The sequence below is a fragment of the Geospiza fortis genome, unplaced genomic scaffold (genome assembly GCF_000277835.1).
Source record: "Geospiza fortis unplaced genomic scaffold, GeoFor_1.0 scaffold456, whole genome shotgun sequence".
Taxonomy (NCBI): domain Eukaryota; kingdom Metazoa; phylum Chordata; class Aves; order Passeriformes; family Thraupidae; genus Geospiza; species Geospiza fortis.
This window is the reverse complement of record NW_005054462.1, coordinates 813,947-825,308: the sequence shown is the minus strand read 5'-3', so window position 1 is coordinate 825,308 and position 11,362 is coordinate 813,947. Positions and strand designations below refer to the sequence as shown.

Sequence of the window (11,362 nt, the reverse complement as noted above, 5' to 3'; positions counted from 1 at the left end):
TCTTTCCCTCATCATTGGGTACTGTGCATGCAATAAGTGTAGACATCTAAGAGCTTTGCAGGGAGAATGAATGCACTGACTGGTTCACCTAATGTACATTTATTGTCTCCTTGCCCTCAAGTCTTGATGTCACCCTCTTTTGTCAGGTGCCAGGAGCCAGCTGAGCAGTACCCTTTTCTTCTTCATTGGAAGGCATGGACATAATGCCCTAGATCCTGAGTTCAGTGTGGTGCTTCTCAGCCAGTGATGCATGTACCAGAAGAGGGAACCTATTGAAATCATGTTGCATTGGTGGCAGGTTCAGGAGAGGCTGTGAGTCAGGGGAGAGAAGTCTACTACTGTCCTCATTTCTGTCTTTCCTACCCTGCAGCTCACTCCTCTGCCTGTCCCAGGGCAGGAGGGAGACACCTGAGGAAATTTAGGCTCAGGCTTTGGGGGCATGACAGGGATCCACCAGGTGCTGCTGCTGGTTCACCTCAGGCTGGAGCCTCACTTTGCCTTGCCAGAGTCCTGCCTTCAGCTCTGGCATGCATAAGCCCAGCTGTGCCTTCAGACACACCATGGTTATCACAGCTGCTTCTGTAGGAGAACCCTGCTGTCTGGCAGAGTATGCAGACAGTTCTGCTGAAAGCAAACCTGGGCATCTTGGGGACTTTGCATGTCTCTGGATGCTTCAGAACAGGTTTCCTTTACTCCTTTTCATGTCCGCAGAGGCCAGTCTGGAGCAGAAGGGGTGATCTGGTAAAACCAGCCCAGGCAGCCACCACCAGCTGCAGCTAGAAGTGGTTACTCTGCTTGGTACTCTTTAATTGTACCTGTCACAGCTTCAAGCAAACAAAGAGACAGTTCCCTTGTTTTTCAGCTATGGGAGTTTAAAAATCATTGTTGGCTTGATGTTCTATCACCTTGGCAGCCCTCTTCTCCACAGCTGTTGGATGAGGGATGATGCTTGCTGTTGGGAAGAGACCTGACCAAAGTCAGTTGGTGCTGCAAAGTTGGTAGTGGTGTGGGAGCAAGGGCAGGACTTCCCTCTTGCTTTTCATGGTTGTCCAGGTGCTCAGCCATGTCTCTAGAAGGGTTACTTCTACCCAGGGGGCCTGGGAAGCTGCTGCCTTCTTACACACACACACACACACACACACACACACACACACACACACACACACACACACTTTTCACTCTTCAGAAAAAGCATTTTTGCTGTGCTGCTTGTGACATGATGATCAATGCCCTGCTGTGTGCCTTTTCCTGCAGACAGCTTTCCCTGTATGTTGGAAGAGCTGTAATCTGTGATGGAACTTGGCAATAGGCCTCACTGCTGGAGAAGGGTGCTTTGGGAAATGCACGCAGGGTGAGACTTGGTTGGAAGCTCAGAGACTTGGGTGGGAATGGGAGCAAAAAGGAGGAAGCTGCTGGGAAGTGACAGTGTTTGGAAAAATCAGCTTTGTTATGTCCTGTTGTAGGAAAACTTCACTGAGGTGAAGAAACAAAGGGGAAAGGCAGTCTAACAAGAACAGCTTGCTAGACAGAGATGTAGCTGTGTGTCTAAAAATTAATGTTTGGAATTTGCCTTACTACAGGGTGTTAGCACCCTGTGCAGTGCCACTTATATTTGAATGAGAAGGCTGTGCCTTAGTTCTTGATAAATACAAAGGCAAAAAATAATACACAGGCACATGTCATTGAAAGCAAGAAAAGAATGGGGGAAAAAAAGTAGTAGTGTTTAAAGCAAGTTAAACTTCAGGGTTTTTTTTCCTTAAATGCTGACAAGATCACTAGGGAGCCATATGTGTGTAAAAAACCACTCCGTGTGTTTCACAAACAAAAGCATTTCTGTAGATTTGTAGAGAAGTTGTAATAGCACAGCTGGAGTAACTCCAGGGGAATCTGTAAAAGTCTGTGCGTAATTAGCACTGCCTTTTGAATACACAGTGGGAAAAAGCAAGTGAACACCAAAAAATCAGCGAGGGGAAAAATTTGGTTTAAATACAATTACTAGATGACTACAATCCTGACCAAAAAAAAAAAAAAAAAAAAAAAGAAATGTAGTGTGTGGGAGTTCATTGCAGTTGTCTCAGTAACTGGGCAAAGCACAGAGCTTCCAGAATTAGTTTAAGTACTGGAAGAAAAAGGAAAAATTCCTGAAAAATTTATGCTTTCATGGAAAATGACATTTCTTAAGAAACAAGTACAATGAAAAGGTTACTGTTCTTGCAGAAAGAACCTTCAGAGCCTGTGAACATGCTGTGCTCCTCAGGCATGTTATCAAGGAGCAGCTCAGTGAGCCCACCCTGACCACAGTGCCAGGAGCTGAGGTCACTGCTCATACTGAAAGAGAAGGAAAAAGAAGGACGTTCCTTTCATGCATTTTAAAGCCATTGTCTTTATAGCTTGTCCTTGTATTGTATATCTTTATCAAAAGAAAAACTCACAGCCATTTTTTTGCGTTTTCTGAAAATGATCACAGTCTTTTTAGGTCCTCAGAAAAGAGTATTTTAAAGGACAAGGTTTTTTTTTTTCTAGTTTGTGGAGCTTTTTTTCCTGTGGATCACAATATTGATGGAAATATTATTGTTTGACTCATCCGTGATGCCTACTGTCTTCTTTGGCAGGTGCTACTTTGGAGTACATCCCTCATGGCCAACTTGCAAACACACACTTAACTTCAAATTTGCGAACGCTGAAATTGGAGCAGGACACTGTGCCCACTCAGGAGGAGAGGAAGACTCCCCTGGTGGAAGCTGCTCGGGGAAGGAAGTCTTTTTCTTCTCAGGATAAAGCTCTCACTCCAATTAATCTGACGGATGATCAGCTTGCCTCAGGTCTCTATGGTAATAGCTGTCTCACATTCACCTTTCATCATGCTGGTGGAGTCTGAATATGAAATACAGTTAAAGAAGGTTTTCAATATTCTCAAAAGTGCAAAAAGCAGGAAAAGATGCAGCTGAGGGGAAATTCACAGTGTGACATCGTGTGTCTGCAGGTAGCGGTTAGGTTTTAAATGGCAGATTGTAGCGCATCAGTGAAATGCCATTTAGTGTCTTCCTAAGAAAAATCTACTGAAAGATAAAGGGTTAAAAATAAATTTTTATGCATCTTTTTCCTGTCCTTTATATAGAGACTGGTTTAAAAGTTTTTTCAATGAATACTAAATCTAAAAGACCATCTTTGATTGAACCTACCTGTCGAATAGTTTGTTAAATATGCTGTATGTATCATTAAACATGCTGTCTGTATTAATTGTGTTCATTCTGGCAAGGAGCTGCTGCTCTCTGACACTAAGAATTAAGATTTTGTTAACAGAATAACAGATTTCAGTGTTAAAAGTTTTTTGCCATTAACAAAGAAAAACAAAAAGCTCTTGTCTTTTCTTTAAGTTTTCTAAAGCATCATGAAGATTGGCAGCATGTTGTGAGGTGGAAAAGTTAGGCTTAACTAGTTTCCAGAGCTGATTTTGAAGCTGTTCTTCTGTATTTCCAATGTGCATGTCAAACCATGACTGTATCTATATTAGAAAACCCAGCTTCAGATGGTAAATTACAGAGAGAGCTGTTGAAAAATATAAAGCTATTTTGCAAAATCAGCTATAATGCTGCTGCATTCAAAGCTGGCTACAGATTTATACTGATATGTATGCTTTATCTCCCTTTCCAACAGTATGTACTAATAATGAGAACACACTTAAATCTATCATGAAGAAAAGAGATGGGAAGAAGGATTTGAGCAACACCAAGAAGAACCTGCAGTTTGTTGGCATTAATGGCGGGTAAGAGAACTGTCTCCAAAACATCTGTTACTGTAGCACTTTTCACAGCGAGGAAGAAGAGAAGGAACCCAGGAACACATGCGTGGGTTTGGGCTGTCCTTCAGGCTGAGGTGCAACCACTGAGTGTAAGGATCAGAAGGAAGAATTGAACAGCTGAGCTCCTCTTGTGCTTGCAAGTCATATATGGCATCAGTCTCAAATACCTGTACATTAGATTGCTGCCAGATTTACCACAGGAAAGTGAAACAATTTCAGACAGCCATGAGGACGTTTCTCAGGCAATGCTGTAGTAACCAAAATTTATGTATGTCTTTGGTAGCTGACACGCACAGCATTATACTATTAAACAACACAGCAAGAGATGCCATTGCTGTAGAATTAATTTTTTCTGGCTTTGTATTCCTATACAAATACAGAAGACAGTATGGAAAATTGTCTATTACTTGCCCTCCCAGAATGCTTTGAAGACATTTTAAATGTTTTAAAATGGTTTCATCCAATTGTTTTTATATAGCTTTTCTAGCCCTTTCCTCAGATTAGTTTTTCTTCAGTACAGATGTTTTGTGTGGTATAGCCTAAATATCTCACTTACCTAATTTCCTACACATTAGCTAAAAGTATCATTACATACAGTGAGAGAAAGTTATCATAGGTTTGTTGGCTTCCCTGCTTATATCTGCCTAGTCAGGCAGTACAATTTACTCTGGACAAAGTAATTTCATTTTGGGGATAAAGCAAGGTCTGATGAAATGTTAAGACTTATATTTAAAAGAGATTGTTCTTCTTTCATTACACTCTGTGTACATAATACTGGCAGTGTCGTTTGCCAGTAACACTGAGTTCAGTGAGTAGAAGAGGCCTCCGAGGAAAAAAGAGGAGGACAAAGCTTTTGCCGGACATTTTTCCACTTGTGCCAGTGCAAGCAGGTACTGACTGCTGCTGAATGGCACGGAGCAAGCAGCTCTGCCCCTGCCCGTTCTCCCCATAGGTATGAGACCACATCCAGCGATGACTCCAGCTCCGAGGAGAGCTCCTCCTCAGATTCGGAGGAGGAGTGCGAGAGCCACGAGTACTCCTGTGACCAGCACCCAGAAGAGAAGCAGCCCGCCCCCCATGCTGCAGAGGTCTGCACCGTGGGGGCAGAGAAGGACAGTCCCCTCCCAGAGTGTGAGGCCGAGGAGGTGGAAATCAGAGAGAGGTAGGTGCCCACCCTCTCCAGAGTGTGCCTCTGAGGCATGTCACCTCTGCCCCCTGTCATGGGGCAAGCTGTGTGGGCTATGCTTGTGGAGAAAGCATCAGCCCCAGCACTGGCTGACTGCTGCCCACTTCCCTCCTCCTCAAACGGGTAGCCAGAGGCAGTTTCATTGTAAAATGGCTGTGTGTGAGCAGGAAGAAGGTGTCAGAGAGTATCCTTTCCAGCAGCTGACCCCATTGATTTTAAATGATTCATTAGCAGCAAGACCCTGGTGCCTCCCCTAGCAGAGGCTCTCCCAGCTCACAGCTGGCACTTGCCTGAGAGCAGGCAATGCCTTGTTAATGTCCTGGCATGTAAGCAAACAAATTAATCTTGAGCCATGCACACCAGGTCAGCTGGCTGCTGGGAGTGCATCTTGCATTTGCACCTTCCACAGCATCTTGGGCATGGCACAGAGAGATGATGGGGTACAGCACTGAGGACACTGGGATCATGTGCTTCATATGATACAGGATTGTATACTGTAATAAACTTTCAAGGCTGCCATCACACACTTGTTCAACACGTCATGTCTTAAGGTACTTTTCAAATTGCTGTGTAAGGTAGAATTTGACAGACAAGGTTGTGCTTTTTAGGCATATGGAAAGAATAAAGTGGTGAGTGTTTACTGATTGTTGGTTAGCAAACAGCAAAAGCAAGTATGAGCCAAGACAGTGAAAGGATCTCTTACAGATAATGGGTTTGCCAGCGTGCTAATTTGGAAAATTAGGTAGGTAGAATAACAACAGTAGAAGAGCTAAAACAAAATTAATGTCATGTTTCACTAGAGATGTAGCTTAGCATCAAGTTATCTGTAATTGTCAGCTGTTAAATAAATGAGATGCAGAAATTAATAATTAAGAGCTTGGGGGCCCTGGAGCTGTGTGTTTTTTGAAGAGCCCTGAGCATACTTTATACAGTACTGTGGGATAGCCTGTTATTTTACAGGTGGCATAAAAAGATGGGCAGTCTCTCAAAAGACCTCTCTAGTTTTTATTTACAGTAGCAAGGGGTGATTGGGAAGAAGAGCAGCAGAACAGCTTAGATAGCCATCATACTTAAGGAGCACATTCCTTGCAAGCTGAGTGCTCTGATGATGCCCTCTCAGGGGAAGAGTCAGGGCATGTGGCCATGGTCCATGTGGCCGTGTATGGCAATGGTGGAGAATTTCACTGCTCTGTTAGCACTAGCAGCTGGCTTCTAATCCATGAGGGCTAAAATGCCCATCTTACACACATGAGTGTGTTAGCTTCTCTGCTTTTTGGGAGAATTTTCCAGAAAAATTGCCATAATCCGCTGGGCAGGTTTTAGGCAAAGATGGTTTGCCACAGCCTGGTACAGGCCTTCTTGACCTTTCTTTTGGCCCACCATGAGTTTAGAAATTTGTAATGACAAGGGAGTAAAAATTAAGAGGGCTGGAGAAAGAGAGTAAATTTCCAGAGTGGGTGGGATGAGAAAGGCTAGTTCCAGTGAATGGGAGCTGGCAGGGAGGCACCTCTTGAGCTGTTTCCCACTGCTTAATTCTGTTTCCATCGCAACTATTGGCATTTCTCCTTGTCAATCAAGTAATCAAAGCACACAGCATATCAAATGTGCTCTGCAGTCACACAGCAGTAGGTGAGAATTTCCACTAGAAGGGTTGCCAAGTCTTAGAGCAGGAAAGTGATGTGTTTCCCACTCTCCATTCCTGTTGCTCTTCCCACACTCATCTCCATTCAGTGTGGAGAGAGTGTCTGTGAGAAGAGCTGCCAGAGTGGCTTCTGCATGGTAGGAGCAGATGGCTTGCCTGGAAACTTTCATTCCCAGAGAACTTTCAGAAAAACAAATGTTTCTATACTGAAAGGCTAATATAAAAATTGAAACATGCCATGTATTTTGCTGTATCCCTCAGGTACGAGCTAAGTGAAAAGATGCTTTCTGCCTGTAACCTGCTGCGAAACAACATTGATGACCCTAAGGCATTAACCAACAAAGATGTGGTAAGCAATACAGGTGAAAATTTTCTCTTGAGATGCAATAGAAAAACCTTAGGGAGAGGTAACTTCTGGTTTTACAGGACCAGCACTGCAGTGGCTAGGCAGAAGAGGATCTCATCTTTGCTGCAAGAGTCACAAAGCTCTTTCTACCAGGACACTTTCATCCAGAGAATATACTTGTGTTTTGTGTGCTTAAGTGTTGTTGTCCCAAGGCACACACATAAAAACAGTAACATGAAAATACAGTTTCAACACACCTGTGCGTTTCTTTGTTATTCCTGTGGTTTTTTTGGTTTAGCACTGGTATGGGTAGCTCTCAGGCCTCACATTAGGAGGCTGCAGTGGGTGAAGACTCTGTTGCATCCTATGAAAAAACCTCAGAGTGAGGCACTAGGTGATGTGCCTTCTGAGGGCAGGGATGCTGTTTGTCTTGTTTACTGCACTGGTGGCTTTTATCAGTGCTGCAGAGAGTAAGGAGGATTTCTTGTTAAAACATAGCAAATACTCAAGTCTCAGGATATGAAATTGTATTTGCCTCATTGGAAATTCCTCAGGTAGGGATTGCCTGCTCTACTCTATGAGGGCAATCTGAAAGCAAATGCACACTGCTTAATCGAATTTTGCATTTGTTAGACTTGTGCATGTAAAAGGCAACAACTTAGGGTCATTCTCTTCTACTGCAGAGCATCTGCAGCTTCTTAAAGACAATAATGTTGTCTGTATGACACAGTAATACTGTCTGTGTCCAGCACTGACATCTGTGGTCCAGGGAATGTTTTGAAAGGCTGTTTCATGCAGTTGTGACACATAGTTTTTAATTGTGTTTGTCCTTATGAGTAGTTTAGGCATTCAAATAACAAATGCGTTAGGCCCTCTTGGAGTTGGAAGTGTCAAAAATGGCAAAACCAGATTATGATCTCTGCCTTGGAAGTGTAATTTGAATTTACATTTTACTTTCTTGTGCCTAAAGTGTTTTCCAGTACAAGCAGTGCTTTGTAGATGGAAGCTGCAGACTGATCAGCTCTTGTCCCCTGTCTGCTGATAAAGAAGTCTTGTCCAAACAGCTTAAATGTCAGTACAGCTAAGGATCTTTATGAGTTGTCCCAACCTCTTCCAGCATACTCAGCTCTTGTAGCTGCTGTTTACACCAGAAAGAGCTGTGGACTGCATCTTTTTGAATGTGATGGATTAATTGAATTTTAAAAGTGTATTGTTTATTTAATAATGTGTGTGATACTGTGACTAAAAATAGTTTCCTAGTGGTATTTTGCACTCAGTAGTTCCTGAAATAAATAAAAAATACTATTGTGTCAGTTTACGGCCACCTTTGCATTTCAGCTCTCTATGTTCACAGAATACGTACATCACATTATAGTAACACTGATGTAAAATACTCTGTTAATGTGTTTATGTAGTACAGATACATAGGTAGCCCTGGTCTGTGTAGAATATTTTCTTTTTACCAGACACAGGCCACCTCTAGAGATACTGGTGTGTTTTCACTAGAGGCTGTATAAACTTTCTGAATGTCTTCTCTGCAAAATTGCCCTTGAATTTACTGGCCGTCTTGCGGGTGAGGGTTTATGAGAAAGATATGGTGTCCTTCCGGGTTAGAGAAGGTGTCTCAAAGTTGGAGCTGGTGGTGAATGTGGAAGCCTTCTTGGCTCACAGTGAGATCTGCTCTACCTACCTTGTCACAACAGACAAGTCACCTGGCCTAAGAGGCTCCTACTCCCCCACTCACAGTCCATACCCATGGGAAAGTTTATCCTGAATCTGTATCCTGCATCTTCTCACTGCAACTAAAATCTCTTATTACTAAAGCCAGCCAACCTTCAGGTGAAGAACAGGTTCTTCCTTTTTTTCCTCTTTTCTGCAACAAAAGTTGCACGGTTTCTTTCCCCAGCGGTTCTTTTCAGCAGAGCATCTCCAGTCCTTCCTGCCTGTCCAGTAAGTCAGATTTCCTTGACTTCTGTTCATTCTTACTCTTTATCTTTGAAATTGTTTCAACCAAATATTTTGTGTCATTCAGTGATCAGACCAGACAAGATAGTCCAGGTGTTGTCTTCACAGTACTAGGCAGAAAGAAGGGACTTCATCACATGCCATGCAAGCTATAAATCTGTCTATTCACCCCAAAACAGTATTTACCTTTTACATTACGATGTGATGTTGGGTTCAGTTTGTAATTGTCTGTAATGATCAGTTCTTCTTCTTCAGAACTGCTGTGCAGCCAGTTCTCATATACTTTGTGCATTTGATAATTTGTGCCTCAGAATTGAGCCTGTCTGACTTAGCATGCTGTTGTTTTTAGTCCAGTGAGAAAGTCTTGAGTTTATCAGTGATTTATAAACACAGTTAAGTATTTGATGGAAGTAGTTATGCAAGTCTTTTTTTCCGTTCACCAGTATTTGATAACTGTTAATTCTGGGAGTATTCTCATCCTGAAATTCTGTGCTGTCCGAGGTGAAAGTCAGGTGAAGTGAGAGGAAGTAAATGGTGGTTTAAAGCAGACTTTAGTCAGGGGGGACACTTCAGTCACTACATCTTGTTTGTGAGCTGAATACTTTCTTCCCACATTGGAGTAAAAAAGATTTGACCTGTATTGCTGACTTACAGGATGGAAAATCTTTTAAATAGATTGTCCATATGTAAATTTTTCTGTCTTGGTTTTGGCAGAGGTTTTGTTTAAATACCATCCAGCATGAGTGGTTTCGTGTCTCAAGTCAGAAGTCAGCTCTCCCTGAAATGGTTGGAGACTACATAACTGCTTTTGAAGAGATTTCTCCTGCTGTCCTCAGACATATCATCAACATGGCAGATGGAAATGGAAACACAGCTCTGCATTACAGTGTCTCACATTCTAACTTTGAAATTGTAAAGCTTCTTCTGGATGCAAGTAAGTTTGCTTTAGGTTTTTTTTTAATTATTCTTGGTTTTGCAATTCTCATGGATGAAATTCTTGATGGACTAGAGGCCAAGTTCCGTCTTCTTCCAGCAGGTGTTTTAACTGTTAACAGTTGTATGGTGGCTCACCTAGGTAGTCTAGAATCTTTGTTTCTAATACTAGCTTTGGAGGTTCTTGAAGAAGGTAAAAAAACACTTAAGTAAATTATATACAGAGTTGAGATAGATAGTTAGATTCTTGACTCTTGCACTGTAGTCCCAAGTTCAACAGCACCAGTCTCCAGCAGTTTTCTCTGGAGGCAGCAGAGCTGCTGCTCAGCACTCTGTAGGGTGCTGATGGAGGAGGATGCATTGAGGTATAAATACCATCTTAAACGTGCAAGCTAGTCTAGCTTTGTCTAGAGCAGTGCAGAAGTTTTTTCTGGGCACCCTATTGGCTCATCTATGCTACTTTCCTGAGAAACTGGGACAATATGGCATTCTGTCACAGAGACCATTTTCCTAGTCCATAAGCAATCTGATTCTGCTTCAGGTGGTTGCTTTTGTTGCCTCATTTTCTTGATCCTCTTGCAACACACCTACAGAAAGGGTAGTCGCAAAGGGGAGACTGGAGTATCTGCTCCCCACATTCAGTGTGCCAGATGGCATCCAGCAGAAGGTATCACACACTGGAATTGGTCCCAGGCTGAATGTTTAATCTCTTTAATCCTAGTTTTGCTCTCTGAGTGAAGTTTGTTTCTCTAAACTAGTTAAAAAACCTGTCACAGTTGATTGTGAAAGCTTAACTAGGCCAATGACATGTCTGGAGTGTAAGCCAAGCAATATTCAAAAATCCAGAAGGGTAGCATCAGATAAACAAGGATATGAATGATACAAATCTCAGCTTTGATAACCTAGCACATGTGTCACACATGCAGAGACTTCCTCAAGAGGAAAGGGAGCACTTTGAAATCTCTGGTCCTTTTGAAGGCAGTCTGTGTTCGGGAAGAGTGAGTCACAGCAGGGGAATGCAGGGAATGTCAGGAGCGTGGTGAAACGGGGCAGGCTGGCTTTGCAGCACAGTGTGGTAGGAGGAAGCTGCCCCTCTGCTTGCCTAGGTGTCTCAGAGGAGCAGGAACATGCTCATCTCTTGCTGGAAATCAGGGCTTCTGTAGGTTATGGCAGCTATTGTATGCCCATGAGCACCAGGGGTGTTATGTGTAAAACGTAATAATCATGACTAGTCCCACATAGTTCTCTCTGAAAGAGAGAACTGCTCATGCCAGCACTTGGAAAATGTTTGCAAATAGGCAGATTCCTTCAGGTTTCAACAGTCTTTCTCTGGACTGTGTCTGAATGGGGGGTCGCTCTGGTCAGCTCTGCAGTGTGGTGATATCACAGGTACATTCTTAGACCAAGAACTCTGTGTCTGCATTTGGTGAGAAGAGTGGACAAGATGAGATGAGAGAATCCTGCAATAGCATGAGGCAGAGTCAACAA

General features: G+C 42.8%; 1 protein-coding gene across 1 annotated transcript in view; it reads left to right on the top strand.

Annotated features, from left to right (window-relative positions):
• KANK1 (KN motif and ankyrin repeat domains 1) overlaps window positions 1-11,362 on the top strand; it is a 117,340-nt gene that overhangs the window by 100,042 nt on the left and 5,936 nt on the right. The window contains exons 5-9 of the mRNA XM_031062769.1: window positions 2,613-2,831; window positions 3,658-3,766; window positions 4,755-4,964; window positions 6,892-6,979; window positions 9,656-9,875. Coding sequence (XP_030918629.1) covers window positions 2,613-2,831; window positions 3,658-3,766; window positions 4,755-4,964; window positions 6,892-6,979; window positions 9,656-9,875 — 846 coding nt within the window. The remainder of the gene's footprint in view (window positions 1-2,612; window positions 2,832-3,657; window positions 3,767-4,754; window positions 4,965-6,891; window positions 6,980-9,655; window positions 9,876-11,362) is intronic.